This window comes from Neofelis nebulosa, chromosome 10 (assembly GCF_028018385.1).
Source record: "Neofelis nebulosa isolate mNeoNeb1 chromosome 10, mNeoNeb1.pri, whole genome shotgun sequence".
NCBI lineage: Eukaryota > Metazoa > Chordata > Mammalia > Carnivora > Felidae > Neofelis > Neofelis nebulosa.
In genome coordinates this window covers 62,985,307-63,011,931 of record NC_080791.1, presented here as the reverse complement: position 1 = coordinate 63,011,931, position 26,625 = coordinate 62,985,307, and the positions used below count along the sequence as shown (strand labels likewise).

Genomic DNA, 26,625 nt, shown 5'->3' with positions numbered 1-26,625 from the left:
CATGAACAAGAATATATGTATGTTTTCTCATAAAAGACAAAAGCAAATGTTAGCATACTAATCATATCCTTTATCCTTTGTTTCCTTTCATTTTCTTTCTTAACTTAATTATCTTGGGGACTGTTCCCTATCACAAACTAGATATGCCACATTGCTAAGTGAATGATATCCTACCATATGGATATCTTATAATTTAATAAGAACTTCTGACATTCAATTTGTTTCTAGTATTTTGCTACTGTAAAAAACATGTACTAAATGTACTTGTTCATATATCTTTATGCATAAGTTTATAGGATAATTTCTAAGAATGAATTGCAGAGTGAAATGGAAAAAGAAAGATTTTGATTGATATTGCCAGATTGTCTTTCTTTTTTTTTGTTTTAACTTTATTTTTTATTTTTTAAAATTTACATCCAAATTAGTATATAGCGAAGCAATGATTTCAGGAGTAGATTTCTTAATTCACCTTACCCATTTAGCCCATACCCCCTCTCCCACAACCCCTCCAGCAACCCTGTTTGTTCTCCATATTTATGAGTCTCTTCTGTTTTGTCCCCCTCCCTGTTTTTGTATTATTTTTGTTTCCCTTCCCTTATGTTCATCTGTTTTGTCTCTTAAAGTCCTCATATGAGTGAAGTCATATGATTTTTGTCTTTCTCTGACTGACTAATTTCACTTAGCATAATACCCTCCAGTTCCATGCACGTAGTTGCCAATGGCAAGATTTCATTCTTTTTGATTGCCGAGTAATACTCCATTGTATATATATACACCACATCTTCTTTATCAATTCATCCATCGATGGACATTTGGGCTCTTTCCATACTTTGGCTATTGTTGATAGTGCTGCTATAAACATGGGGGTGCATGTGTCCCTTCAAAAGAGCACACCTATATCCTGTGGATAAATGCCTAGTAGTGCAACTGATGGGTCGTAGGGTAGTTCTATTTTTAGTTTTTTGAGGAACCTCCATACTGTTTTCCAGAGTGGCTGCACCAGCTTGCATTCCTACCAACAGTGCAAAAGATATCCTCTTTCTCTGCATCCTCGCCAACATCTGTTGTTGCCTGAGTTGTTAGTGTTAGCCATTCTGACAGGCGTAAGGTGGTATCTCATTGTGGTTTTGATTTGTATTTCCCTGATAATGAGTGATGTGGAGCATTTTTTCATGTGTCGGTTGGCTATCTGGATGTCTTCTTTGGAGAAGTGTCTATTTATGTCTTTTTCCCATTTCTTCACTGGATTATTTATTTTTTGGATGTTGAGTTTGGTAAGTTCTTCATAGATTTTGGATACTAACCCTTTATCTGATATATCATTTGCAAATATCTTCTCCCATTCTGTCAGTTGCCTGACAGGCTGTGCAGAAGCTTTTTATTTTGATGAGGTCCCCGTAGTTCATTTTTGCTTTGGTTTCCCTTGCCTCTGGAGACATGTTAAGTAGGAAATTGCTGCAGCCAAGTTCAAAGAGGTTTTTGCCTGCTTTCTCCTCAAGGATTTTGATGGCTTCCTGTCTTACATTGAGGTCTTTCATCCATTTTGAGTATTTTTGTGTATGATGTAAGAAAGTGGTCCAGGTTCATTCTGCATGTCGCTGTCCAGTTTTCCCAGCACCACTTGCTGAAGACAGTTTTTATTCCATTGGATATTCTTTCCTGCTTTGTCAAAGATTAGTTGGCCATACGTTTGTGGGTCCATTTCTGGGTTCTCTATTCTGTTCCATTGATCTGAGTGTCTGTTCTTGTGCCAGTACCATACTGTCTTGATGATTACAGCTTTGTAGTATAGCTTGAAGTCTGGGATTGTATGCCTCCTGCTTTGGTTTTCTTTTTCAAGTTTGCTTTGGCTATTCAGGGACTTTTCTGGTTCCATAAAAATTTTAGGGTTATTTGTTCTAGCTCTGTGAAGAATGCTGGTGTTACTTTGATAGGGATTGCATTGAATATGAAAATTGCTGTGGGTAGTATTGACATTTTCACAATATTTATTCTTCTTATCCAGGAGCATGGAATCTTTTTCCATTTTTTTGTGTCTTCTTCATTGTCTTTCATAAGCTTTCTTTAGTTTTCTGTGTATAGATTTTTCACCTCTTTGGTTAGATTTATTCCTAGGTATTTTATGGTTTTTTGTGCAACTGTAAATGGGATTGATTCCTTGATTCTCTGTCTGTCGCTTCATTTTTGGTGAATAGGAATGCAACCGATTTCTGTGCATTGATTTTATATCCTGCAACTTTGCTGAATTCATGAATCAATTCTAGCAGTTTTTTGGTGGAATCTTTTGGGTTTTCCATACAGAGTACCATGTCATCTGCGAAGAGTGAAAGTTTGACCTCCTTGTGGCCGATTTGGATGCTTTTTATTTCTTTGTGTTGTCTGATTGCAGAGGCTAAGACTTCCAATACTATGTTGAATAACAGTGGCAAGAGTGGACGTCCCTGTCTTGTTCCTGACCTTAGGGGAAAGCTGTCAGTTTTTCCCCATTGAGGATGATGTTAGCATTGGGTCGCTTTATATGGCTTTATGATCTCAAAGTATGATCCTTTTATCCCTACTTTCTTGAGGGTTTTTATCAAGAAAGGATGCTATATTTTGTCAAATGCTTTCTCTGCATCTATTGAGAGGATCATGTGGTTCTTGTCCTTTCTTTTACTGATGTGATGAATCATATTAATTGTTTTGTGGATATTGAACCAGCCCTGTATCCCAGGTATAAATCCCACTTGGACGTGGTGAATAATTTTTTTAATGTATTGTTGGATCTGGTTGGCTAATATCTTGTTGAGGATTTTTGCAACCATGTTAATCAGGGAAATTGATCTATATTTCTCCTTTTTAGTGGGGTCTCTGGTTTTGGAATCAAGGTAATGCTGGCTTCCTAGGAAGAGTTTGGAAGTTTTCCTTCCATTTCTATTTTTTGGAACAGTGTCGAGAGAATAGGTGTTAACTCTTCCTTAAATGTTTGGTAGAATTCCCCTGGAAAGCCTTTTTGCCCTGGACTCTTCTTTTTTGGCAAAATTTTGATTATTATTTCGATTTCCTTACTGGTTATGGGCCTGTTCAAATTTTCTATTTCTTTCTGTTTCAGTTTTGGTAGTGTATATGTTTCTAGGAATTTGTCCATTTCTTCCAGATTACCCATGTTATTGGCATATAATTGCTCATAATATTCTCTTATTATTGTTTTTATTTCTGTAGTGTTGGTTGTGATCTCTCCTCTTTCATTCTTGATTTTATTCATTTGGGTCCTTTCCTTTTTCTTCTTGATCAAAGTGGCTAGTGATTTATCAATTTTGTTAATTGTTTCAAAGAACCAGCTTCTGGTTTCATTGATCTTTTCTGTTTCTTTGGTTTCGATAACATTGATTTCTGCTCTAATCTTTATTGTTTTCTGTCTTCTGCTGGTTTCGTGTTTTATTTTCTGATCTTTTTCCAGCTCCTTAAGGTGTAAGGTTAGGTTGTGTATCTGAGACCTTTCTTCCTTCTTTAGGAAGGCCTGGATTGCTATATACTGTCCTCTTATGCCTGCTTTTGCTGCGTCCCAGAGGTTTTGGTTGTGGTGTTATCATTTTCATTGGCTGCCATATACTTTTTTAATTTCCTCTTTAACTTCTTGGTGAACCCATTTGTTCTTTAGTAGGATGTTCTTCAGTCTCCAAGTATTTGTTACCTTTCCAAATTTTTTCTTGTGGTTGATTTCAAGTTTCATAGCGTTGTGGTCTGAAAATATGCACTGTATGATCTCGATCTTTTTGTACTTACTTAGGGATGATTTGTGTCTCAGTATATGGTCTATTCTGGAGAACTTTCCATGTGCACTTGAGAAGAATGTATATTCTGCTGCTTTAGGATGAAATGTTCTGAATATATCTGTTAAGTCCATCTGGTCCAATGTGTCATTGAAAGCCATTGTTTCCTTGTTGATTTTTTGATGAGATGATCTGTCTATTGCTGTGAGTGGGGTGTTGAAGTCTCCTACTATTATGGTATTAGTATCGATGAGTTTCTTTATGTTTGTGATTAATTGATTAATATATATGGGTGCTGCCACATTTGGCGCATAAATGTTTACAATTGTTAGGTCTTCTTGGTGGATAGACCCCTTGATTATGATATAATGCCCTTCTGTATCTCTTGATACAGTCTTTATTTTAAAGTCTAGATAGTCTGATACAAGTATGGCTACTCAGGCTTTCTTTTGTTGACCATTATTAGCATGATAGATGGTTCTCTATCCGCTTTCAATCTGAAGGTGTCTTTAGGTCTCAAGTGGGTCTCTTGTAAACAGCATATAGATGGATCTTGTTTTCTTATCCATTCTGTTACCCTATGTCTTTTGATTGGAGCATTGAGTCCATTGATGTTTAGAGTGAGTACTGAAAGATATAAATTTATTGCCATTATGATGCTTGTAGAGTTGGAGTTTCTGGTGGTGTTCTCTGGTCCTTTCTAATCTTTGTTGCTTTTGATATATATATATATATACACACACACACACACATATATTCATCTTTTGTCCCCTCAGAGAGTCCCCCTTAAAATTTCTTTCAGGGCTGGTTTACTGGTCACAAACTCACTTACTTTTTTTGTCTGGAACACTTTTTATCTCTCCTTCTATTCTGAATGACAGCCTTGCTGGATAAAGAATTCTTGGCTGCATATTTTTCTGATTCAGCACACTGGATATATCCTGCCACTCCTTTCTGGCCTGCCAGGTTTCTGTGGATAGGTATGCTGCAAACCTGATCTTTTTTCCCTTGTAGGTTAGGGACTTTTTTTCCTTTGCTGCTTTCATGATTCTCTCCTTGCCTGAGTATTTTGTGAATTTGACTAGGATATGCTTTGTTGATGGTCGGTTTTTGTTGAATCTAATGGGTGTCCTCTGTGCTTCCTGGAGTTTGATGTCTGTGTCTTTCCCCAGGTTAGGAAAGTTTTCCGCTATGATTTGCTCACATAACCCTTATACCCCTATTTCTCTGTCTTCCTTATGATTCTGGTGTTGTTCCTTTTTAATGACTCACTGATTTCTCTAATTCTTTTTTTTAAAATGTTTTTATTTATTTTTGAAGGAGAGAGAGAGAGACAGAGCATGAGTAGGGGAGGAGCAGAGAGAGAGAGAGAGACAGAATCTGAAGCAGGCTCCAGCCTCTGAGCTGTCTGCACAGAACCTGACGTGGGGCTCTAACTCACGAACCTGAGATCTTGACCTGAGCCAAAGTCGGACACTTAACTTACTGAGCCACCCAGGCACCCCATGATTTCTCTAATTCTTAAATCGTGCTCTTTTGTATTAATCTCCCTCTTTTTTTCTGATTCGTTATTCTGTATAAGTTCATCCTCTATATTGCTGATTCTCTGTTCTGCCTCATCCGTCCTTGCCGCCACTGCATCCATCCATGATTACAGTTCAGTTATAGCATTTTTAATTTTATTTTGGCTATTTTTCACTTCTTTTATATCTGCAGAAAGGGATTCTAATCTATTTTCAACTCCAGCTAGTATTCTTATTATCGTGATTCTAAATTCTGGTTCAGACATCTTGCTTGTGTCTGTGTTGGTTAAATCCCTGGCTGTCGTTTCTTCGCGCTCTTTCTTTTAGAATGAATTCCTTCTTTTTTTCATTTTGAAGGAAGAAAAGGAATTAATGAGGTAGAAAAATTGAAATTAAAAAAATATTAAAATTAAAAACACAGACACACAAAAATCGAATAGATGATGCTAGATCCTAGGTGTGTTTTGGTGTCGGTGTTGAAAGTGGTTTGACAGATTAGAGAAACAAACAAATAAACAAAAAAAAAAAAAGGAGGGAGAAGAAAAAAAGGAAATCGTTTGAGAATTTGATAAAGTGAATACACTAAAGTAGACTAAAATACACAAAAGTAGAGAATATAGTACAAAAAACGTATAGAAAAATGTTTTTAATAAAAATTAAAAAGAAAGATGAACTTTTTCGTTTTCCGTATTTAAGAAAAAAGAAAGGAAAAAGAGAAAAAAGATAAAAAATAGAAAAATAAAGACAAAAAAATCGTTTCAAAATTTGAAAAAGTGAATACACTGTAGTAGACTGAAATAAAATGATGGGAGTAAGATAGAATTTGAAAAAATTTACATAAGAGCAAAAATATAGTAATAAAAATTAAATAAAAATATTTAAAAGAAATTGAAAGTAAAAATGAAGTTTTTCTGTTTCTGCATTCAAGAAAAAGAAAAGAAAGGAAAAAGAGAAGAAAAGAAAGAAAAAAAGGAAATTGTTTGAAAATTTGAAAAGGTGAGTACACTGAAGTAGACTAAAATAAAAGGATGAAAGTAAAGTAGAATTTGAGAAAATTTACACAAAAGCAAAAAATATAGTAATAAAAATTAAAGAGAGATATTTTTAATAAAAATTAAAAATAAAAATGAGTTTTTTTCTCTTTATTCAAGAAAAAGAAAAGAATTGTAAAAGAGAAAAAGGAAAAAGGGAAAAAAAATTGAATAGATGAACCTGCTAACAGATTGAAGTAGGACTGAAATTGCTTTGTTTTCCCCTAGAGGTCGGTCAGTCTATGTAGCTCTTTGTAGTCAATAAATTAAGCCCACGGTGAGGTTTGTGTTCTTGAAGAGTGAAGTTGGCCCAGTTAGGCAGGCCCCGGTGTAACAGCTCCGCTCTCCACTAGATGGCGCTGCTAGCCTACTGGGGTGGTTTGTTGCGGTGCTTGTTGGTGCACACGCATATGCATATACGGGAGTGGTGAAAAACGGCGCCACCCAGCCACCCAGTCTGTTCTCCCTGATCAGCAATTGTGCACCGGTCCTCTGTCTTCAGCTCTCATCGACTCTCCTCTTTTCCACTCTCCGTGACCAGTCCCCAGGCAGTACCTCTCGCCCGAGTTTTGTCTCAGGTGTGGCTATTTTCCCTGGCCCCTTACTTCCGAAGAACTGCGGCTTTGACCCACCCCGCCCTTCTGGTCTGCGGGAGGGTCTCACCCAGCAATGGCTGAATGAGTAATGGCCGAATGTTGGCTGCACCCAGGAATGCCCACTGGACCCTGCTGTTGCTGGTGCCCTGAGACTATGGCCAGGTGCCAGCCCGCCCCTAAAAAAGATCATGAGACAGTGTAGCAGCAGCATTTCAGGGACCATGGAAAATTGCAACACACATCTGCCACTGGGCTTCACCCTCAACAACCTTGCCCCAGCACCAGCGAATGTGGCTGCCTTCCGGGGTCTGCTGAGGCCAGGTGGCTTCAACAGCCTCTACGAAATGTCCTTCCAGCAGTGGAACCACTTTTCCCCGTGCGGCCTGAAAACCTCCTGGACCCCACTCTGTTCCTGGGGATTCACCTTTCCCACCAGAGCACTGCCAGGTATTGAACTGTGGAGTTGCAGCCTTTGCTCTCCCCTTGTTTACCGTCTTAATGGAATTTAAACCCTCTCCTTTCTCTTTTCTCCCTTTTTAGTTTAGTCCCTGTGGCTGTTTCCAATTTTCCACTTTCTCTCCAGCTGTTTTTGGGGAGGGGTGCTTTTACTGTATACTCCCCCCTCCCCAGTCTCCGTCCTCTCTCCACCCGCAAAAGTGGCCCCCTTTCCACTACAGCTTCTCGCTCCCCAAGTTCACCTCTCTGTGCTGCATACCTCCTGAATTCTGTGGTTCAGGTTGTGCAGATTGTTGTGTTAATCTTCTAATCAGTTTTCTAGGTGTGTAGGATGTTTAGTGTTGGTCTGGCTGTATTTCATGGATGCGAGACACACAAAAAGCTTCCATGCTGTTCTGCTATCTTGGCTCCTCCCCCAAATTGTCTTTCAAGAGGTTATTCTGCCCCTGTAGGAGAATATGGATATTTTAAATAATCTTGAAATATACTGAAATGTTGCTTCATAGAGACATTGTAGTACTTTACACACCCAGAGTTTAAGACTGTGTTTATTTCATCATATCCATCCATTTCATCACATTCCAAATTAGGAAATTTAACTTAAAAGTCTTTATTAATAGAGTGAGTAAAAGTGATATTTCAATTTTGGTTCAGTTTTCACTTCACTGTTGAGTGAGCTTTGACATTTTCAAAGATATATTTTCCATTTATGGGCTTCTTCATTAGTTTTCTCTTTTGTCTTTATGTGCAACTTACCTTGTAGTATTAAGTGCAATAATGTTTTTCAAGTGCTCAGTTTGGAGTATACAGTCTTATTAATTTGTATGGATTTCATTATATCTTCTTTAAAAAATTTCATTATATCTTAAGGGTATTACCTCTGTTGAATTTTCTGGAAATATTTCCTCCAATTCATTTTCCATTAAATTCTGTCTTTTCTAAAAAATGATTTACTCACCTGCATACACAAACTTTTATGTGGTCATAACAATTGTACTTTTTAATATTATTTCATGACTTTTAAACTTTTAATAATATAAAATCTAGTATTTCAATAAGTATTTACTAGCATATTCTTTACCGAAGTTTATTTTAAATTTAATTAAAAAAAAATTTTTTTTTAACGTTTTATTTATTTTTGAGACAGAGAGACAGAGCATGAACGGGGGAGGGGCAGAGAGAGAGGGAGACACAGAATCGGAAGCAGGCTCCAGGCTCTGAGCCATCAGCCCAGAGCCCGACGCGGGGCTCAAACTCACGGACCGCTAGATCGTGACCTGAGCTGAAGTCGGACGCTCAACCGACTGAGCCACCCAGGCGCCCCTTAAATTTAATTTTTAAATGAATTTGAAATTTCACATGGAGTGAAAAAGTACATTAATTTCACCCCACTAATAGTTAAACCATTGTTCCAGCACCATTCAGTAAATAAGCCTTTTTCTCCCACTATCCTGAATGCACTTTTTTAGTCCTATATTAAATTCCAACATATATTCAAAGGTCACTGCCTCCCAGGACAATCTTTTCTGTTTTTAGTGTCACTAAAAACATGTATTTACCACATGGTAGGGGAAATTCTAAGTAATAACTTCAAAAAATGTTTTAAATTAATGTTAATTAATTTAAATGTTATTTTCTTGGAATATTATATATATTTTTTAAGTTTATTTATTTATTTTGAGAGAGAGAGAGAGAGAGAGCAGGGGAGGGGCAGAGAGAGAGGGAGAAAGAGAATCCCAAGCAGGCTCTGCACAGTCAGCGCAGAGCCTGATGCGGGTTTGAGATCCCGCAAACCATGAGATCACAAACCATGAGATCACGACCCGAGATGAAGTCAGACGCTTAACCCACTGAGCCACCAAGGCGCCCCTGGAGTATTATATTTAAAAAAATACAAATTAGTTATGGGAGAACTGATGTCTTTACCCATTGATTCTTTCCATTGAGAAATCTGTGTTTTTCCTTTTTGTTATAGATATTTTGGGGATGTTTTCTATTATTATTACTTTTGTCTCTCTTTGTATTTCCTAATTGGCTTGTTACCTACGAAACCTTCTAATGTCTATTGTTAAAATTTTAAGACATTTCTCAAAATACAGCTCTTTTACTCTCCAAGGCAAATTGCTTTTCAGTAATTTTTTTCCCCACATTTTTTTGGTAGAAGAATGTATTTCCTATCATTAGATAAGATTGACGATTGTAAATTTTTATTTTGCATCTTAAAGTAAAACATTTATAAGTTTCTAAATATAAAGAAAGAGTGATAGTCAACATCTGTGTCTATGTCTAGACTTGAAGTAGAATGTCTTGAGAACTTTCCCTTCAGTGTACTGTTGGCTAATACTGTTCTGACCAATGTTCTCTATTATTATGATAATTTGATGTCTATTTCTAGTTATTGATTTAAAAAAAATCAGATATGGGTAAATTCAATCGCTATCTCTTTTTAGGATCTTGGATCCATAATTTAAATGGGAGGATCTCCTGTTGGCACCATTCTTTCAGCTTTGACAGCAAACCTCCCCTGTGTCAGGCTCTGTGAGGCAGACTTTGGTTGCTCGTTTCTAAGACAGGGGTTTCTACTCCAACATGTCCAGAGGAGACCTGAGTCTCCTTTTTCTCACTGGTTTTCCAGATCTCAGGCTTTTGTCTCTGTAGGCAAGATCTTAGGAAAAAGAGGGCCAAAGTCAGAAGGATTAAATGAAGGAAGCAAGATGAGAAAGCCAAAGGAGTGGGAGAAAGAGAGGCAGAGCAACTGGAACCAATACCTAGGAAAACAGAGCAAGAAAACAGCCCCCTGCCCTCCCCTCCTCTTGGCCCCTGGTTACTTCCTGCTAGGAGGTCCTGGAGAGATCCTCTCCAAATGGAACTGCCTTCTGTAACTGCTTCTATTCTCTTGGCTACACCTGTCTTTTATGCCTTTGTTGCTGAGAGTACAACTTCTCCTCTCCCCTGGGGCCTGGGCTGTTGCACAAATTGGAGCCCAGAATTGCCCTAGACCTTCTTGTGTACTCCCTAGGTCCTCCATGAGGCTCTTTTTAATCTTTTTTCCTGTGTGTATCAAGGCTTGATGTCTTTTGCCATAGCCCCCAATGATCTTAGATGTATGTCAAGGCGTGGCTTAGGGGATAGAAGTACTCAGCCCCCAGTCCCATGGAAAGCACCAGTAGGTAGTCACTCAAGACTTTTTAGGTTAACCATTTACTTTTTTTTTTTTTAATTTAATTTTAGGTTTTTAAAAAAAATTCCAGTTAGTTAACATACAGTGTTATATATTAATTTCAGGTGTACAATATAGTAATTCAACACTTCCATATATCACCCTGTGCTCATCATGACAATTGCACTCCTTAATCCCTATCATCTATTTAACCCATCCCCCTACTCCCTGCACTTCCCCCTCTGGTAGCCATCAGTTTGTTCTCTATAATTAAGTCTGTTTCTTGGTTTGTGTGTATGTCTCTCTTATTTTTTCCCTTTTGCTTGTCTCTTTTGTTTCTTAAATTCCACAGATTAGTGAAATCATATGGTGTTTGTCTTTCTCTGACTTATTTTGCTTGGCATAATACTCTCTAGCTCCATCCACGCTGTTGCAAATGGCAAGATTTCATTCTTTTTATGGCTGAATAATATGCCATTATATATATTTATATCTATACCTATCTGTATCTATCTATCTATCTATCTATCTATCTATCTATAGATCTCTCTATAGAGTAGATAGATAGATAGGTATATACATACCACATCTTTATCCATTCATTAATCAAAGGACATTTAGGCTGCTTCAATATCTTCATTATTGTAAGTAATGCTGCTATAAACATAAGGGCACATGTATCCCCTTGAATTAGTATTTTTGTATTCTTTGGGTAAATACCCAGTAGTGTGATTGCTGGATTGTGTGGTAGCTCTATTTTTAAATTTTGAGAAACCTCCATACTATTTTCCACAGTGGCTGCACCAGTTTGCATTCCCACCAAAAGTGCACTAGTATTCCTTTTTCTCCACATCCTCACCAACACATGTTGTTTCATCGTATTGTTGATTTTAGCCATTCTGATAGGTGAGAGGTGATATCTCATTGTAGTTTTGATTTGCATTTCGCTGGTGATTAGTGATGCTGAGCATCTTTTCATGTGTCTCTTGGCCATCTGTATGTTTTATTCAGAAAAATGTCTGTTCATGTCTTCTGCCTATTTTTAAATTGGATTATTTGTTTTCTGAGTGTTGAGTTTTGTAAGTTCTTTATTTATTTTGGATACTAACCCTTTATCAAATATGTCATTTGGAAATCCATTTTGAATTTATTTTTGTGATTGGTATAAGAAAGTCGTCCAGTTTCATTCTTTTGCATTCGGCTGGCCAGTTTTCCCAAGACCATTTGTTGAAAAGACTGTCTCATCCAATTCATTCATTGGATATTCTTTCCTGCTTTGTTGAAGATTAATTGACCATATAATTGTGAGTTTATTTCTGTATTTTTCATTCTGTTCTATTGATCTATATATATCTACTTCTGTGTTATTACCATTTGTCTTGATCACTACAGCTTTGCAAAATAACTTGAAGTCCAGAATTGTGATGCCTCCAGCTTTGCTTTTCTTTTCAAGGTTGCTTTGGCTATTCAGGATCTTCTGTGGTTTCATACAAATTTTAGTATTGTTTGTTCTAGTTCTGTAAAAAATCCTGTTTGTATTTTGATAGGGATTGTGTTAAGTGTGCAGACTGCTTTGGCTAGTATGGACATTTTAATAATATTTGTTCTCCCAATCCGTGAGTATGGAATATCTTTCCATTTCTTTTGTGTCCTCTTCAATTTCTTTCATCAGTGTTGTATAGTTCTTAGAGTATAGGTCTTTCACATCTTTGGTTAGGTTTTTTTCCTGGATATCTTATTATTTTGGGTGTAGTTTTAAATGGTATTGTTTTCTTAATTTCTCTTTTTCCTGCTTCATTATTGGTGTATGGAAATGTAACTGATTTCTGTACATTGGTTTTGTATCCTGAGACTTTACTGAATTTGTTGATTAGCTCTAGCAGTTTTTTTGGTGGAGTTTTTTGGATTTTCTATGTGTGGATCATGTTATCTGCAAATAGTGTAAGTTTTACTACTTCCTTACCAGTTTGGCTGCTTTTTATTTATTTGTTGTTGTCTGATTGCTGATGTTAGGACTTTCTAGTACTATGTTGAATGAAAGTGGTAAGAGTGGACATCCTTGTTTTGTTCCTGACTTTAGAGGAAAAACTCTGTTTTTCCCCAGTAAGGATGATGTTAGCTGTGGGTTTTCTATAGATGTCCTTTATTATGTTGAGGTATGTTCCCTTTTTCTGTTGAAGGTTTTTATCATGAATAGATGTTGTACTTTGTGAAATGCTTTTTCTGAATCTAGTGAAATGTCATATGGTTCTTATTCTTTCTTTTATTGATGTGATGTATCACAATAAATGATTTGTGAGTATTGGATCACCCTTGCAACCCAGGAATAAATCCCACTTGATTATGGTGAATGATTTTTTTAAAGTGTATTTTGAATTTGGTTTGTTAGCATTTTGTTGACAAACTTTTGCATCTATGTTCAGCAGGGATATTGGCCTGTAGTTCCTCTTTTTAAAAATTTATTTATTTTGGGAGAGAGAGAACGGGAGAGGGGCAGAGGGAGAGCGAGAGAGAGAATCCCAAGCAGGCTCCGCGCTGCTGGAACAGAGCCCCATGTGAGGCTCGATCCCGTGAACTGTGAGATCATGACCTGAGCTGAAACCAAGAGTCAGATGCCCAGCCGATTGAGCCACCCAGGTGCCCCTATAGTTCTCTTTTGTAGTGGAGTCTTTATCTGGTTTTGGTATCAGGGTAATGCTGGCCTCATAGAATGAATTTGGAACTTTTCATTTCTTTTCTATTTTTTGGAATAGTTTGAGAAAAATAAGTATTAACTCTTTTTTAAATGTTTGGTAGAATTCCCCTGTGAAGACATCTGGTTCTAGACTTTTGTTTATTGGGAGTTTTTAAATTACTTACTCAATTTCTTTGCTGGTTATTGGTTTGTTCAAATTTTCTATATATTTTTTTCTGTTTCAGTTTTGGTAGTTCATATGTTTCTAAAAATTTATCCATTTCTTCAAAGTTGTCCAATTTGTTGGCATATAGTTTTTCATAATATTCTCTTGCAATTGTTTGTATTTCTGTGGTGTTGTTTGTTCTTTTCCTTTTTCATTCATGATTTTATATATTTGAGTCCTTTCCATTTTTTCTTGGTAAGTCTGGCTAATGGTTTATCAATTGTATTGATGTTTTCTTCAAAGAATTATCTCCTGGTTCATTGATATGCTCTATTTTTTTTTAGTTTCTATATCATTTATTTCTGCTCTAACCTTTATTATTTTCTTTCTTCAGCTGGTTTTGGGTTTTGTTTATTCTTTATGTAGCTCCTTTTGGTGCAATTTAGGTTGTTTATTTGAGATTTTTCTTGCTTCTTGAGGTAAGCCTGTATTGCTGTAAACTTCCCTCTTAGAACTGTTTTTGCTGCATGTGAGGTTTTGGACCATTGCGTTTTCATTTTCATTTGTTTTCATGTACTGTTTAATTTCTTCTTTGATTTCCTGCTTGACCCATTCATTGTTTTGTAGCATGTTATTTAGCCTCCATGTATTTATGGTCCTTCTGTTTTTTTTCTTGTTGATTTGTAGTTTCATAGCATTGTGCTCAGAAAATATTCATGGATTTTGATCTTCTTGTATTTGTTGAGGCTTGTTTTGTGGGCTAATATGTGATCCATTCTGGAGAATGTTCTGTATGTACTTGAGAATAATTTATATTCTGTTGTTTTAGGATGGGATGTTCTGAATATATCTGTCAGAACTATTTGTTCCAGTGTGTCATTCAAAGCCATTGTTTCCTTGTTGATTTTCTGTTTAGATGCTCTGTCTGTTGATGTAAGTAGGGCATTAAAGTCTCCTACTATTATTATATTATTATTGATCAGTTCCTTTATATTTGTTATTAACTATTTTATGTGTTTCGGTGCTTCTATGTTGGGTGCATAAATATTTACAGTGGTTATATCTTGTTGGATTGTCCTCTTTTGTTATATAGTGCCCTTCTTTGTTTCTTGTTATAGTCTTTGTTTTAAAGTCTATTTTGTCCGGTATAAATATTGCTATTCCAGCTTTCTTTTGACACCAATTTGCATGATATGTTCTGCCCACCCTTCTCACAGTTGGAGCAATTTTCAAGGATACAAATTCATGAATATAGTATTTCTCTCCATTAAGTTAGATCTTTAATTTCTCTTAGTAGTGATTTAGGGACTCAGAAATATTTTATCAAGTTTATCCCTGAGTATTTGATATATTTTGATGCAATTGTACATAATAACTGTAAATTTAGTTTTCCAATTTTTTCATAGCTAGTTTGTAGAAATGCAGAAAATCAATTTTGTATTGACTTTGTATCATGTTATCTTGCTAAATTCAATTATTAGTACAGATCTTAGGCTTTCCTACATACATCCATGTTGTTTGCAAGTGATTACATTTTACTTCTTATTTTCCAATCCCTAAGATTTTATTTTTTGTCTTATTTCAGTGGTTAACACCTGTAGTGCAATCATGAATATCCATTGATAATCCTGATTTTAGGGAGAAAGTCCTCAACTTTTTACTATTGTGTATGATATTGAAGGTTTACATTAATGCCTTTTTTTCCCATGTTTGGGAAATTCCTTATTATTTCCCATATGCTGAGCATTTTTTCTATTATTATTATGAGTAAATGTTGTTTTCATATGATTTTATTTTTGTCTCTATTAGGATGATGATATGATATGTATACTTTTTACTATTTTGTTAATATGACAATTTACTTTTGAATGATAAACTACTGTGCATTCTTGGGAAGACCCACCTACTCATGATATAATAATCTTTTTATATATTGTTGGATAGTATTTGCTAATCATTTGTTAAGGATTTTTATATCTCTGCTCATGAGGGACTTTGGTTTGGATTTTCCTATCTTGTACTGTCTATAAGATTTCGTCATCAGATTAATACTGGCCTTGTAAGATGGATTGGAAAGTGTTCCTTTTTCCTCTGTTTTCTAAAAGTTTGCATTATTATTTCTATTGTAAGGATTGTCATTGTTTCTTTCTTAAATATTTGATAGAATTTTCCAGTAAAGACTTGATCTAATGCTTACTTCACTCTATTATCACATCATCTTCCTATGCCCAGAACACTATGAAAGAAATCTATCAAAGCACTAATCTATCCGTGTCACTGCTGTGCTTAAACAAGTTCCTTGACCTCTTATTAACATGTAGTGCCATCTAGAAGAGCACTTAAGACCTGCCATAGTCTGGGCCAACCTTCCTCTCAAATCTCATCCCTCTGCACTGCTTCATTAATATTGATCTCTTCTTAGCTTTCCATCAAGAATTCCACACTTTATGAGTTTGGAGTTCCTTTTAGTGCTAGTGAGTCATTCTGGAACATTCTGTTCCATTATTCAACTTTCCTCTCTCATGTTGCCTCATTTGTGAAGCCTTCTGTGATCCCCACAGGCATAATCAGATGTCTCTCTCCATGGTTTTCCCATCTCTCCATGATGTGGCTACAGATCCTTGCATATGCCTCTGCTTTGCCTTTGGTCATGCTTTGCCTTAGTTTGATGTGTATCTTCCACCTGACCCTGTTTAAAAGGGGTTTAAAGTTTAAGAGGAACCCAGGAAATATATTTTTTGATCCAAATTATTGATTCCAATCCCTTGACTATTTTTGGATCTTTGGACAATTCCAGTCTCTTGATGTTTTTTGCAAGGTGAGGGTTCAGAGTTTCAGTCAGGCAGTTCATATTCACACTAATCTAGATTTCTAGTTCTGAGACTTTTGTTTATTTCCTGGACTGAAGTTCCTGTGTTTGTTACCAGTGGCTCTTAGACTGAACTTTGTATTGCTCTTGCTACTTGTCCTGCCTACTCCCTCCTCCTCCACTAGGGTTCTGTGCTGATATTTTCTGCTTCATAATACATCTCTCTACAGTTTCAGAGACATCATAGCGTCATCTCCTGTAAGCTCACTGTTACCCAGCTTGACTTCTCTGTTAGAAAACTGAATGCTTCATGTTAGGGTTCATAATCCTGGCTGTACCTGAAATGACACCTGCTATGTCTTCTTTTCCCCTCCGGAACTGGATAGTACCCTTAGAGCATGGCTGTCAGAAATGGATGACCTGATTTTGCATACTGACTCTTCCTGTCAACCTTGTGCTGTTCCCTTCCAGTATACCCTGTGTATACCTCTGTCTTTCTGATAAGGTTTATCATTCTGAAGACACAAAGGTCTTGCTGAGTTCTGAACCATAAATTTGAATGTGTTTGTTCTTGTTTTTTTCCTTTGGCTTCATAAAACAAATAATTTTCTCTCATAGGGAGTTTCTTCCTGGACTTGAAGAACCCATTAAAAATCATGCATGCCACCACAAGTGTTCTCTTGTGTAAGCTGTACACACTCAGTTTTTCAAAACTCTCTCAATCCAAGGCAATGTCCAGATCCTTCATACTATTGAACATCCTCCACAGATTAATCTGGCACCATTTTCAGGAGTGATTTTGGTGGCTGAGATGAGAGTCAAATGTAGAGAGATTGGTTAAGAATGGAGAGAATTGTAGGTAGTTTCACTTAAGGTGACATAATGTATGGATGGAAATACCTACAAGACTTGGTCTACCTTTGTACCTCCTGTTTTGAGTTGAGGCACTTGACATTTTCTTCACTCTTATTCCCAGGCCAGGTTCTCTTTTCTCTTAAAAGCTTATACCTTTAATCCATTCTTTCTCTCATGGTTCCACCTATGTCGTGGAGGGGTCATCTAGGTAATGTTGTATGTTGGTCCTGGTGTTGCCCACCGCCCCCCACACACCTCTAATCTCCCTGCCTTCTTCCTCATTCTCCCTAGATCAGATCTTGCTTGTTCATCAAACCAGGTGGTCCCCTTCCCTATGGGAGGAAGCCACACCTTGCTTCTGGCTGCAGGGCCTTGGCCCTCTCTTGACATGACACCCTGGAGTATGCGGTTCAAAATATTCCCTGCTGGGCCTGTTCCCTGGGGTCCCAATAAGAGGAAGAGACCTTGTTAAATCTTTGTTTGAAGAAGAGGCAGAAGTGCTAATTGGTGTCTTGTTGGTGGGAACTTCATTTTGGATCCCTACAGGCAATGCCTGAAAAGGTGCCCATTAAATACCCTGTTCTTGGGATTTGACTGGTAACTTAACTTTTTCTCATCCTTTTGTAGGTTAAACAGTGCAGATCTTTGGTGAGTAATGGCCAAGGGTAGGCCCAAGGGAAAGAGATACATACAGACTTCATCCACAAATTAGCTTTCCCCCAACATTTCCAGATCTGCATAATCTGATAGGCTGTCTGGGATGGAAATGCATGGTCTTGGTATCACTGAAGAAAATTGGAAATATCACCAATATTGATGATGTGTACATCATCAGAAGTCTATCTGGACCTTTTGTATTATATGGATATAAGCAAGAGAGGGATCAGGTATATTAGGATTACTTCCTTCCAAGTAGGCAAACATCTTTCCAATCCTGGCTCAATAATAAGCTATTTATAAATATGTTCCTCTTTGAGTGAGTCATAAGGAAACATTATGGAGGCACCTCAGTATGTGTCCTGGATTCTTCTGGTTTCAGGACCCCTTACCTCCCTTAACCCTCTTTCCTGATGGAAGTAAAGGAGCTGAGCTTACCGGGTCAGACTTTTCCTTGAGGCACAAGGTTATAATGAGGGACATTTGCTGGGTCCTCAGGAGACAGTTGGGAGATCAGAGGTAATTATTTCTTAAACTGTTCTGAAGATACTGTTAGGTTCCACAAGGTGGGCTGAGGCTTAAGGATGGGCAATTTTGAGAATTATTTGAAGCAGATGCTCAGGAGGTCAGAACCACATTTCTTGACACCAGCCAACCCCTTCCTCCCCCACTACCAACACACACAGCATCATTTCCTGAGGGTGCTGAGGGGAATAGCCTGTGGTTAGGAGGGAAGAAAGGAGCCGTGTTGGGGAGGATATGGTATTTTTGACTATGTGTCTCTGGATTACTACTACACAACATCCACCCATGGGATGAACATACCATTCTTTGTCAAATCAAATGCATTGTCTCTGAATCACTGAAGTTTCTGTTGCTCTTAACCAGATTCCTCCAAATGAATTGTTTATTTCTTACAATTCAGTGAAAATAATGTTACTGTTTTCAGATTTTGACAAAAGATTTTCACATATAATATCTCATTGAATTTTCATAATGATCCTGTGAGGTAGGTTTTAATTTATTCATTTCACATGTAAGGAAACTAAGGCTTGAAAATGGTTAGCTTTGCTTACGGTCACAAAGCTGACATATGGCAGAAATAGTACCTCAAATCAGGACCTTGACTTCTGGTCCAGAGTTTATTACATGGCACTAAAACTATAGGTGTCCTGTAATCTCCCATATTCCCAGCCCTCATGCCTTCTCCTGAGGTTACATAGTTTCCTCAGTGGCTGTGGTAAAGGTATGGGCAATAATCATGTGGTTTCTCTTGGAGAAAAAAGCAAATGTTCTTGGCCATTTTAATCTGTGCTGTTTCTTCTTTCTTGGATTATGCTTCGTGCTGACTTTTGCTCCTTTCCCTCATGCTTATAGACCACTTCCTGCTGTCACTGAAACTGTGAGATCAATCCAGCTGCATCTTTTCTGCCTGGAATGTGAATCACTTATCTTATGCTCCAAAGCCCTCTCTGACCCAGAGACCCAGGCCTCTGTGTGTCCTTGTGTTTTTTCTTTCACATGAGAGAATCGTGGCACTGGAGGTATTAAGGGGTGTTAGAGAGACACGTACTCCCTAAATAATTCCTTATCTGCCCCGATATTTGATTGCTCTACTGCTCACCCGTGGCCACCCAGCCCTGAATGTTCTTCCTTGGCCCTGGAGAAGTCACTGCTAACACAGAGACAGGGTGATGACCTTCTAGCTCAGGGATCAGGGATTGGTGGATGTAAGGCCTTGTCTGATTCTGTCACTAAATAGATCTGTGACCCTTGGCCATTTGCTTCTTTCTAGACTGCAGTTTTCTAACCTAAAAAACAATAGTATTTGGCACAGGATATATTGCAGATCTGAATAATTCTGTACACTTTTTATAGTTATGTGATAAATAGAACTGGAGGGAATGCCCGTTTTTTCTTCCGTTCTCAATAATTTGGCGCAATTTAGAATTCTTTGGCTTTCACATGACAGCTATTACCAAGAGCTTCTGTTTTTTTCCAGGTCACTACAGCTCTGAACTTTGTGTCTACCTCTGTACACCACCACCTTAAAGGAGAGGGAGCTACAGGACGAGATACTGAGGAGAAAAACAAAACATTCATTTGTGAAATGGTTGGGGAATAATCCAAGGAAGAACCTAATCAATGTTGGAGTCATCAGGGACCATTTATTCTGTAACCTGGGAGTCAAGTGAAGTTTGGAGGAGTGAGGTATCTCCAAATTAAGAAAGTTTCCAGGTGTTAGGATTTTTGGCAGTTTCAGATGAAGGTTAGTGGTATAAGATTTAAGGAATGTGTAAGGTCAGCCCTGATTAAATCCAGTGCCAATATTCAGAACTTGGGAATGTGAGCTTGATGGGAAGGGTTTTTATTTAACATTAATTCCTGGGCATCTGCTTAAACCTGGTTATGTCATTTGCTCCAGGTCATAGATATACTAGGATATCAAATTCTGGAAACTGGTTTCTGAACTTCTTGTCCAACACATTTCCCGCTGGACCAAACTAATTTGCCTCCTCTGTGTTTGAGGTTCTTGCAGAAATATTAGTTAAGCTGAAAATCATTTTTGACTGTTTACTGAGACCAATGGGGGAAGAGTGATGGTGCTGGTGCTGTTAGTGAGACCATAGATCTTGAGCTCCCAATCTCCACATCAACTGACTTTAACCTGCTTCCTTTCTTTCTAGTAGCCCTTCATGCTTCTAAGTGAGATGATCACCATAATTCTTTCCAATAATTCTCATCACTTCCCACATACTTTCTTCTTGGCTGGCATCCCAGGACTGACTGCTGCCCACATTTGGATCTCACTTCCCTTTTGCTTTATGTTCTTCCTGGCAGTGACTGGGAATGGTGTCCTGCTTTTTCTCATCTGGACAGAGCACAGCCTTCACCAGCCCATGTTTTTCTTTCTTGCCATGCTCTCCTTTGTTGACCTGGTTCTCTCCCTCTCTACTCTGCCCAAGATGCTGGCCATCTTCTGGTTTGGTGCTACAGCTATCAGCTCCCACTCCTGTCTTTCCCAGATGTTCTTCATCCATGCATTCTCTGCTATGGAGTCAGGAGTGCTGGTGGCCATGGCTGTGGACCGCTTCGTGGCCATCTGTAACCCACTACATTATGCAACCATTCTTACCCCCGTTGTTGTTGCCAAGATTGGAGGCCTGGTAGTGCTGCGAGGTGTGGGATTGACCATCTCCTTTCCAAGCTTGGCCCGTCGGCTGTCCTACTGTGGCTCTCACACGATTGCCTATACCTACTGTGAGCATATGGCAGTAGTGAAGCTGGCCTGTGGGGCCACCACTGTGGATAACCTCTATGCCTTTGCTGTGGCAATCTTTCTTGGTGTGGGGGATGTGGCCTTTATCGCCTACTCTTATGGGCAGATTGTGAGGACCATGATTCATTTTCCTTCACCTGAGGCATGTGCTAAAGCTGGCAGCACATGTACGGCTCATGTCTGTGTCATCCTCTTCTTCTATGGACCAGGCTTTCTTTCTGTAGTCATGCAGCGCTTTGGCCCACCCATAGCCTCTGCTGCTAAGGTCATGCTTGCCAATCTCTACTTGCTCTTTCCCCCTGCACTGGACCCCATTGTCTATGGGGTCAAGACCAAGCAGATCCGGGAGCAGCTGCTTAAAATGCTAAGGCCCAAGCAGATTGACCCCACCTGAGTGCAGTTCTCATGAACTGGACATCAGAGGCAACGGTGGTCTTTCCCTTTGGAGTGGGAGCCCCACAGCCTAGTTCATTTACTTGGTGGGGACATTCAAGAGAAAAATGAAATTTTCTTGAGTGTTTGAAAGTTGGGAAATCTCTTCTGAGGTCTATATAGTGTTTAGATATTGGGATGGAAGACAGGGGTATCTCAAGAAAGTAATTTTTTGGATATGTCTTTATTCTAAGAGTTTGTGATTTACTTGTGTTGAGAAGATAAATGAATCAAGGAATTAAGAAATAATTAAGGTATCTATGGACCTGGAACAAGTAACTTAGGAGATTAGGGAGAGATGAACTGGAAGCCTATTTGTACATATGAGAACATGGGCCACTTCCCACCATGACACTGACACAGGCAGTCTGTGGGAGTGGATAGGCCTTGGGTAAAATTTTGGCATCACGGAAATAAAGGTGACAAACTATGGAGATTCTTTAGAGTTTCAGGTTCATGAGAGAAACTTTTTAAAAAATATTCATGTTCAGGGGCGCCTGGGTGGCGCAGTCGGTTAAGCGGCCGACTTCAGCCAGGTCATGATCTCGCGGTCCGTGAGTTCGAGCCCCGCGTCGTCGGGCTCTGTGCTGACAGCTCGGAGCCTGGAGCCTGTTTCCGATTCTGTGTCTCCCTCTCTCTCTGCCCCTCCCCCGTTCATGCTCTGTCTCTCTCTGTCCCAAAAAAATAAATAAAAAACGTTGAAAAAAAAAATTCATGTTCCATCTGATTCTGGAAGTGCTTTAGTTCACGTGCTTTGATTCTGTTTTTGAGATGGATGACCCTCTATGACTCCTGTAGTATCATGTATTTTTAAGCTCTGAGAATAATGATAATTGTTCTTTATTTCTTCATTTTTAGTCTTAGGTGCAGAGCCTTGAGTTAAAGTTTATTTCACACAATAATTATTGTTCTAATTCTTTATTTTCTGTCTTGATTCCTAATTCTTTGGGCCATTCTCGTCCAGTTCCTACTATTGGCACTCACTTTAATGTGTTTGTTGTATGTTCCTAAGTATATATGTATCCTTGCAACATATGTAGTGTTGGTGGTATGTTATGTAATATACATAAGTCTCCTTCTTTAGTTCCCCAAGTGTCCATGCTTCCTCCAGCCATGGGTAGTCTGGGCTCTTGCTATTGGGAGTGCACCTCCCTGTCTTTATCCTTGTTATTCCTACTCATCTTGAGCTTCAGTCTAAACCTCACCTCTTTGAAGAAGGTTTTATAAGATAGATCAGGCCACTTTATGAACTCAGAACTCCATGTATCTTTCTTTAATTGTCCATCATAATTAAATATGTGTATATTTAATTAAATATATACATATTAATTAAATATATACATATTAATTATATATTAATTAAATATATCTTAATTAAACATATATTAAATAAATATATAATAATTGGTTTAATGATCTTTGTCCCCCATCTCTACTAAATGGTGAATTGCATTGTATCCTTAACATAGTACTCATATGATAGGCACTCAATAAATGTTTTCTCAATAAATGCATTTTATTATTTTAATGGATTATATCATTACTAGCATGTTTCTTCATTAGTCGTATTGACATATGTGTATTTTGGATTAAATGAGTACATTAATCTCAAAGTGTGGCACGGTAGGCACTCAGTAACTTTTTACTGAAGAAATGAAATAAGTTGTCACAAAACTAGCATTGAAATCATAATTGCTTTTTTTTGCAGTCATAATCACTCTTAACACTAATGTCTTTATTGCTATCACTGTGATGAACACTACCTTAAGTTTAAAATGTTATTTCATTTTTTAAAAATTTCAACTTGTGATATTTTGGACACTGTGCAGGTGCACTGGAGAATGTGATTATTTTTAATAAGGCAACCTCACTGCTGTGTATAAACACAGAACAAGCAGAAAAATAGAATTTGTTTTCCTCCTTATCTTTATTTCTTCATTATTCTCTTCTTTTCTTCATTATTGTCTTCCTCATGCTGAGTATTTACCAGACTCTTGGTGTGATGATGAAATAAACTTGAAAATATAGGAAGTATGATAAAATGTGACAGTGCTGTGGTAGATGTTGGTTCCAAGTCACAGATTAGTTCTCAATGGGAAGTGAGGGGCAAGAAAGGGACTTTAGTTCTCAATGGGAAGTGAGGGGCAAGAAAGGGACATAGGTTGGGTCAGGTTAGAGATGCTATGAATGACCAGGGTTTAGAAGAGTATGGGCCTGAGTTGCTGAGTGGGTAGATGGAGGGTTAGGGCTAAACTTATGATCTCTAAAGGGAGTCTGCTTCAGTCTTTCCTAAGTGGCTTCTGCTCTATGCCATACTCAATGGTCCCATGTTTCCTCAGTCAAATATTAATCTTCAATATTATTACTAAGAAGATAGCACAGAAGCATTGTTCACGGTAGCTTAAAGGTGAAAACAACCTATGTGTATTGGCTAATGAATGGATTAACAAAAACGTAGTATACACACATCGGTGTTCAGTGTTAAAAGGAATGAATTTCTAACACATGCTTACAACATGGATTAACCTTAAACGTTATGCTAAGTGAAATAAGCCAAACACGAAATAACAAATATTGTATGATTCCTCTTATATTAAGTACGTAGAATAGGCAAATTCATAGAGATATAAGTAGCATAGAGGTTGCCAAAGGCTTAGAGGAGAGAGGGATGGAGATTGTTTAACAGGTACAGAGCTTCTGTTTGGGATGATGGAAAAATTCTGGAAATAGATATTGGTGATGGCTATACAGTATTGTGAATGTACCTAATGACACTGAATTTGTAACTAAAAATGGTTAAAATGGTAAATGTTATGTTAAATATATTTTACCACAATAAAAAATGACTTTGCTTCATGGGCAGGAGTGGAAGAAAGGGCTGCTGGAGATGCACAGTAGCTATAGGATTGCAGAGGAAGAGGATGAATGACATTTATTACCAATGGGTGTAGAGTTTCTATGTGCTTTGACTAAACTCATTTTAAACAATATTCATATGAATATGTTGTATTAGTATAAAATCTTCATGATATGAGCAGGTACTGTTGTTCAGCTCTTACTGCATGGTACCTTGAACCATTGAGAAAAAAATCTTTGCACATAAAGTCTCCCATTTAATTTTTACAAAATGTATATGAAGCTGGTTCTCTCATTATATCCATTTTTTTCTGACAAAAATTTTATACTTCTACTAAGTGAGGACATTACATTTTCTCACACTTGTCATACTCTGGTTTGGTAGTATGTTCACTGTTCTTGTTCCCCAAAGCAATTTTTAGGATTTCCCCCCTGGAAAAACAGACTAGCAAACAAGCATGGACTGGTGCTTTTGCTGTTCATGTCATTCATACAGATCATTCTCTACCACTCTTGGGTACTGGTGTCTCTCCTTGTCGCTCTTCTTCATTAAATGATGACTAAGTTAATGTCTTCCCTATTTTTGGCCTCCCATTACCCTGGTGTGAGACTTCAGGAATCATGCGAATGACCCATTGAACACTCTGTTTTCATATTCTTGATTTCTTTCTTCCAAATATCCCTACCTCATTTGCCCATTTTCACAACATATCCTTGAACCTCTCCGGAGATCACTGTGTCTCTAACACATCTCCTAGCATCTGTGCTTTACCTCTTCCTATACGTATTCCTAGCATGATACTGAGATTCTGATCGTGTCTCAAACTTGTGCTTGAAATCTTCAGTATCTCCACTTTCCACTGTTCTTTAACATGACCTAAAAAATACTACTATGGTTTCTGCTTATGAACCATGCTCAGTTCCTGAGTACTACATCCCAAATTTCATGATTCTTTCAAGTCTTTGGCAAAACCAAGCTCCCTTCCTTCTCGCCTCAGAAATTCTGTATCCTCAGCATACTCCCATACCTCCCTTCACTTTTAACCCATTTTTCTGGTCACTAACTTGAGTTAGGGGGGGCTTTTCTGCACTCCCTAGAATTAGAAGTTCATATAATAAGAGTATTATGTGATTGTCATACTGTAGTTTTAATTTATAACCCTTGTAACTGTTACTAGGTTTCTGTGATCACATATATAATGTATACTCTGTCATGAGCCATGATGACAAGAGTTATCATATTATTTGTTTTGTTTCACATCTAGTAGTGTATATGGATTTGGTAGATATTTAATACGTATTGAATGACTTAATGAATAAATGAGGCTTTGCACTAGCTATGAATTAAATACATGTTGGCTGGATGAATGGAAAGACTGCAATTGAAGCATTATTCCAAAGGAGAATGTGGCCACTGAGGTGGACCATAAGTGCTGTATCAGAGGTGGACAAAGGGAAGGGTCTGCTTGATATTGGGGAGATATTATAAAGGAGGTCTTAGCCATCTCATTAGGAACTCTGAGAATCAGTATTTTCCCCATACTTGCCATGACATTGGAGTTGATATTCATGGGCCTGTCACAGTCTCTCAGAAGAGAGGCAGAATGCTTAAGTCACCTGAGACAGGTGGTATTTAACTTAGGTTGGATCCTCTAGAAACAGACATTGAGGCAGAGATTTGCATGCAGGAAACTTATTGTGAAGTATACTTTGGAGTGACATCTGTCAGGGAGTGAGGGAAACAGGACAGAAAATACAAAAAAGTTAAACTGATCCTGTAACCCCAGCTGTCTGAGCTGATTCCATGGGGCTGCTCTTGGGCTGAGATGGTCCTTCAGTATTGCTTCAAAAGAGAGAGGTTCAGGTCTTTGTATTTGTACTTAGACTGGTTATTGGGTAAGAGCTGCACTCAGAAAGGAAAAGTAATCTTGAATGAGTCAGCTCTTTGTCCAAGGGAGAGCGATTCAGTTGTGAGCTTTTAGCAGCCAACACTTTCAGCAGATGGGAGGAATGAACATGTTTAGCCTTTAAAGAATTTATTGCTCTGAGTGTGACCTGTGTGAATGAGAAACCTGAGTTTAAAGTGAAATGTGGGCTTTCCTAGCTCACTGAGAATGAAGCTGCCTATGGCAGACATCAAGGTGGACAGGCTTAGGGGTGATGACCAACACTGGACAGATGGGCCACCTGATCAGGTGCATGTGCCACTCCCTGCTCTGCCTCTCTGCCCAACCAGCTATCCCTGGGGTGGTTGACTTAGCTCTGTGTGTCCCCAGCCAATCTGGATGCTAATTTTGGCTCTGTCCGGAGGTGTCTGTGTGTCCTCTGGGATCTGACAATTGGTAATAACATCTTGCCTGCCCAATACCTTATTCACA

General features: G+C 38.1%; 2 protein-coding genes across 4 annotated transcripts in view; both read left to right on the top strand.

Moving 5' to 3' along the window:
- Positions 1 to 6,497: 6,497 nt before the first annotated feature.
- Positions 6,498 to 26,625, top strand: part of LOC131487362 (olfactory receptor 52L1-like) — a 65,805-nt gene continuing 45,677 nt past the window's right edge. For 2 of the 3 annotated variants that reach the window (XM_058688009.1, XM_058688008.1), the window contains exon 1: positions 6,498 to 7,349. The gene's annotated coding sequence lies outside the window, so the exon portion shown is untranslated. Of the gene's footprint in view, positions 7,350 to 19,611; positions 19,949 to 26,625 lie in introns of those variants that run through there. The other variant, XM_058688011.1, reaches the window with a different exon arrangement.
- LOC131487364 (olfactory receptor 52K1-like) lies at positions 19,955 to 21,863 on the top strand. The gene has a single exon (XM_058688014.1). The coding sequence runs from the start codon at positions 20,376 to 20,378 to the stop codon at positions 21,351 to 21,353; it is 978 nt and encodes a 325-aa protein (XP_058543997.1). The 5' UTR covers positions 19,955 to 20,375; the 3' UTR covers positions 21,354 to 21,863.

What these genes read in the sequence shown, in the direction of transcription:
- LOC131487364 (XM_058688014.1), top strand. Translation starts at nt 20,376, where the DNA reads ATGCTTCTAAGTGAGATGATCACCATAATTCTTTCCAATAATTCTCAT.